At 47.9% G+C, this 4,537-nt stretch overlaps 1 protein-coding gene across 1 annotated transcript; it reads left to right on the top strand.

Annotated features, from left to right (window-relative positions):
• The first annotated feature begins 213 nt into the window (after positions 1 to 213).
• LOC132568863 (C-type lectin domain family 2 member B-like) lies at positions 214 to 3,288 on the top strand. The gene is made up of 2 exons (XM_060235050.1): positions 214 to 759; positions 3,223 to 3,288. Exons 1-2 carry the CDS (start codon positions 214 to 216, stop codon positions 3,286 to 3,288), a joined length of 612 nt encoding a protein of 203 aa, XP_060091033.1.
• The last annotated feature ends 1,249 nt before the right edge of the window (positions 3,289 to 4,537 follow it).

Genomic DNA, 4,537 nt, shown 5'->3' with positions numbered 1-4,537 from the left:
GCTTGGAAGATCAAAGGTCGGACAGCCACCCCAGGGAGCTTAGAGGTTGAATTACCACCCAGCCTTGGGCCGCCTTTGAGGATTTGACGAGTCGCCTTCTTGGTTTATTTCAAACTTAGACTAATGCGGCCACGGGCAGCGTGTCAAATCATTGGTCTGAGTGTGGGATAGATTATAAATAGGACTGTGGCATAGGCAAACTCCTGGAGGAAAATGAGGAGTTTGGATTTCTTAGATGTCCCAGAAGGGTCCCCGCAGCAGCGTACAGCAGCTGTGGGCTCCCGAAGTGTATTGTGGAAGAAATTGTTAGCAGTCCCCATAGTGGGTGCAGTTCTGCTTATAACTATCATTGTAATGGCTGTCCAAAAGACACAGCCTTGCTCACCATGCCCCTTTCTTGGCATCACTGCCTGCCCACAACATTGGATTGGGTACCATGGGAAATGTTATTATAAATCTGAAGATGAAGGGGATTGGAATAGCAGTGAGACTAAATGCTTTGCATTTGGTGCCACGTTGGCATTGATTGATTCACAATGGGATCTGAGTTTTCTAGTAAACCTGACTCGCCCTGGACACCACTGGATTGGCCTCTCCAAACAGACAGGCCTAGTGTGGAAATGGCAAAATGGCACAGAGTTTGCTGATCAGTTTCTTGTGCGAGGAGATAATGCATGTGCGTATTTAGATGACACTGGTGTGAGTAGCACCAGGTGTTCCCTGGAGAAAAACTTCCTCTGTAGCCAGGCGGATGCCTGTGCTGGAAGTGAAGGGAGACATTAAGATCAGAGTCAACGCTTCACATTACTAGAGGCAGCAGGGCAGTGTAAAGGCTGCTTGTGGTGATGTGAAATATTTCTGCAGTATTGCATAACCCTCCCTTAGAAAAAACGGGAAGTGCGAATGTGGTTAGGCTAGCTAGCCGGCTGATGATTATGAGTTACAATGTAATGAAATAATGTGTTTTTACCCCAAGAGAAATTCCTGGAGACCCCAAAGGATGCTATCTGTTAACCAGGGAAACTGTGCTTTACTTTGTTTTATGATTGTGATGGGATTGCCATGCTCATGTCATAGGGATCCGGCGGCTGCGTATTACTTGAGCTTGCACATCATTAATTGAATATGGGTGTGTAGCTTGAGTGGTATGCGGTTGCCGGGTGTGGCATCTCTGAATGGTCACCTCTTGGACAAGGCACTTGTAGTTAAGGAACCCCTTGGGAATCAAATTTAAGACATGGAGCAGTGTTTTCTGCTGCCCTCAGTTGTAGGGAGCTGGTCCTTTAAGCCCAATGCAAGGCTCCCCGCCTTTTTGGTCCTTCAGACCCCTGCCCCTTGCGTCAGTTGGCACAGGAAATCCACGGTAGTCATGTGATGCCCTTTCCCAACTTCCGACCCATGATTAGGCTTGGAGGCATTCAGGGCAACCTCTATCTCCGTTAGGCATGTATCAAGAGGTTAAGGAAGCCTTGAGTGTTATCACCTTTTATCTGTACGATTGGCTCCCACGGAGAAGGGTTGACCATTTTAGGGAAGAATTAGAGCAGTTACTTGAGAGGAAATATGAAGGCCACTGGTACCCAGAGACACCCCTAAGGGGGTCCGCCTATCGCTGTATTTGGATAGAGAAGACCAGAGACTCTGTAGTAGAATTGGCTGCCAGAAGAAGTGGACTGACTGTAGAGGATGTCCAGGACAGTATTCCTGCAGAATTGACTGTGTGGATTGACCCATTTGAAGTCTCCTACCGATTTGGGGAAGAAGGGCCAGTCGAGACCGTGTATCTAAAAGACAATAAAGGCTGCAGCACGGCCGAGGGACAGAGCAAAAGCAGAAGCAGGCTCAACCCTGAGGCTCCGGCTTTTGTCCCCGCTAGGAGTCAGACGACCTTCTTGTCCGGCTCCCCACCTCCATCTGCTGACAAATCCTCTGGTCCGACTTTCACCGTGGCTACTTTTGCAGCTACCAAGTTTGGCTCCACGAAAGTGAAGAAAAGCAGCAAAAGGCTGAATTGGGGTCTTGCTTGCCCAGGAAAATAAAGGGCTGACTGTGAGATTTGTTTAAATAAGCTTCTTCTCTTGTACAGTTGCTAAACGCCACTGCTAGAGGAGTGAGAGAAGATGGCATCGTCCCCTCCACCGCAGGAGGCCCAGATTGACGTCTGCCTCAACTGGAGCCAGGAGCTGGAGGAAGATAGTCCCCCTAAAGTTGGTCGTAAGGGACGAGCCAGAAAGACAGCGGCTCCAGCTGGGAAGAAGCACTGGAAGAAGACCATTGCGAAGACCTTCGGCACTCACGAGGGTACCTATAACCTCGAAATCAAGGGTCATGAACGGTTTCTGATGTTTAAGGAGCTGAATGAAGCCCTAGAGTTCAAAGATGCCCAGGAAGACCTTGAGACAGGAAAGAAGACCTCAAAGGGTCGTGGTAGAGGCAGAAGACCCCCAGACGATCAAGGAGAAAAGATGCCCCGACCTCCGAGTAGGCCCAGGGCCACGAGACCATCATTGGCACGCGACGAGTGCGCCTTTTGCCGCGGGAGGGGGCACTGGATCCATTCGTGCCCAGAAGCCCCTCCCCAATTCCGCGACAGAGGAAGAGGCCGAAGGGGAGTGCTCGACCACCACTGGCATGCGATGCGTGAACCTAGAGTCATGAAAGTGGCCACAGGATGGTATCTAGCCCCCTACAAGCAAAACCACACAGCTTGGAACCAGGTCTCCGATGCCGGTGCTGCAATTGAGGCGATACCAGAGAGAGATGAGCACGGAAACGAAGAAGGCATAGACGAAGCAGCCGGCCTGGCCCCCGAAATAGATGTGAGCCCACAAGAGCCTCTCCAGGAAGAAGCAGCGGCTTCTGCCCTTTTGAACCTCAAGAAGCTTTTCCAGGAAGAAGAAGGCTTGGAGGAGGATCCCACCTGTTAAAACCTTGATGCGAAGCCACGAAGAGGGGACCAGGATCCTTTTGAAGTAACTTTGCTTTATTGGCTTTCTGCGCTTAAAATAATAATAAAGAGAAATATTGCCTTTCCTTTGTTAGCAAGAGCTCGCCACAGAAGAAAGGTAGGTTGGTCCCTGGGAAGAGTTAAGTAGTCAAAATGTGTTCTGAGCTAGTTTTAGCTTGACACATTGCTCAGTGCCTTGGCCATATATTGTGATGCTTAAGTAAGAGAGAAGGTTTAGCTCTTTGTGATTTTATGCATGAAAGGCCCTTTGGAAGAGTGTTAAGATGAGAAAACCCAGCCCTAGAAAGAAATGTTACGCTGATGGGATAGGCTTGTTTTGAACTTTGTATTGTTTTACTATGCAATTTTAACCGAAGCTTTCCTAGATAGGCTTTCTAGGTGCAGCCTTGCTCCCAGACCTGATTGCTTGAGGCCCGACCTCTGGACCTCACTCACCGGCAGTAGTGAGGTTCCACAGGCAACGCCCTCTGGATCCTGGCCTACCGGAAACGGCAGGATTCCACAGGCATCAGAAATGACTCTCCCTGGGCGTGGAGCGGTCAACTCCCGTGCGGTTGCAGCTAGGGAGCTCGATTGCTCTACACTCCGGGAAGAAGAAGAAATTCCTCGAGCAACAGCCAGCTGATGGGTTATCAAATGTATTATGGGTTTGATGTTTGGCTTTAAGTAGGTTGATGTTAGTATGTGTGTGATGGTTGGTGGATGTCATGATAAGTAATCAAACTCCATTTGAAAGAGGGGAAATGTAGCATCGATCCAAAAACAATGCCAATATCTAATCAATATAGCAATGTTAGAAATATGTAAAAATGCTTGCAGAAATAATCTTCTATAGCAGCTTGAAGCAAAGGAGTGCTAGCTTGCAGAGAGAGAAGAAAAGGGAACTGTGACAGGTCGTTGACCTTTCAAAACCGCAGGCTGAAAAACATAGAACAGGGCCTGAAGAGAAGCAAGATAGGTACTGGGGAAAAAGTAAGAAGCTGTGGGCGTCTGGGTAAACTGTTTCTAGAGAAAGAGGAACCAGGGTTTACAGAGGCCCTAAGAAAGGCCCTAAGAAGAACCCAGAGGGTTGAAAAACAACTCGAATTGTGGTGAAAATATGACGTTGGCAATTGGGGAGAAAACCCAATAAAAGGCGGCAGGCAACTGTAATTCGCTGCTCAGAGCCCAGAGTCCAGACTCTCTCTCTGATGCCCGTGTATAGAGCGCTTATGCACGTTAAATAAAGAAGCTGTTTTCCTGATCCCTCGTCTCCGCGGCCTCCGTTATTGATCCGGCAGAATTTGGTAATGTATAAATAGGGTTTTCCCCGCTACATTGTAAGGTAGATCAGTATCATTATTCTAATTTTACATATTGGAAACTTTCAGCGCTATTTCTTCTATGAAGAATTACACATTCTAAGAATTATTCCAGATGGGAGTAACTCTGCATTGGCTTGCACTATAAGACTTACATTTATTGGTCTAAAAAGGTTCTGAAAGGTATGGCTGAGCTGAGATTTGCAACTGTAGATTTATTTTATGCTCGGAACAAGTACACAGCAGCAGTGCAGCCAATATTATCATT

This window comes from Heteronotia binoei, chromosome 3 (assembly GCF_032191835.1).
Source record: "Heteronotia binoei isolate CCM8104 ecotype False Entrance Well chromosome 3, APGP_CSIRO_Hbin_v1, whole genome shotgun sequence".
Taxonomy (NCBI): Eukaryota; Metazoa; Chordata; class Lepidosauria; order Squamata; family Gekkonidae; genus Heteronotia; species Heteronotia binoei.
The sequence above is the reverse complement of the archived record's forward strand: the minus strand, read 5'-3'. Positions and strand labels throughout refer to the sequence as shown.

What these genes read in the sequence shown, in the direction of transcription:
- LOC132568863 (XM_060235050.1), top strand. Translation starts at nt 214, where the DNA reads ATGAGGAGTTTGGATTTCTTAGATGTCCCAGAAGGGTCCCCGCAGCAG. An exon ending in GTAGCCAGGCGGATGCCTGT is followed by an intron (nt 760 to 3,222) that starts GCTGGAAGTGAA and finishes GCCCTTTGGAAG; the next exon opens with AGTGTTAAGATGAGAAAACC.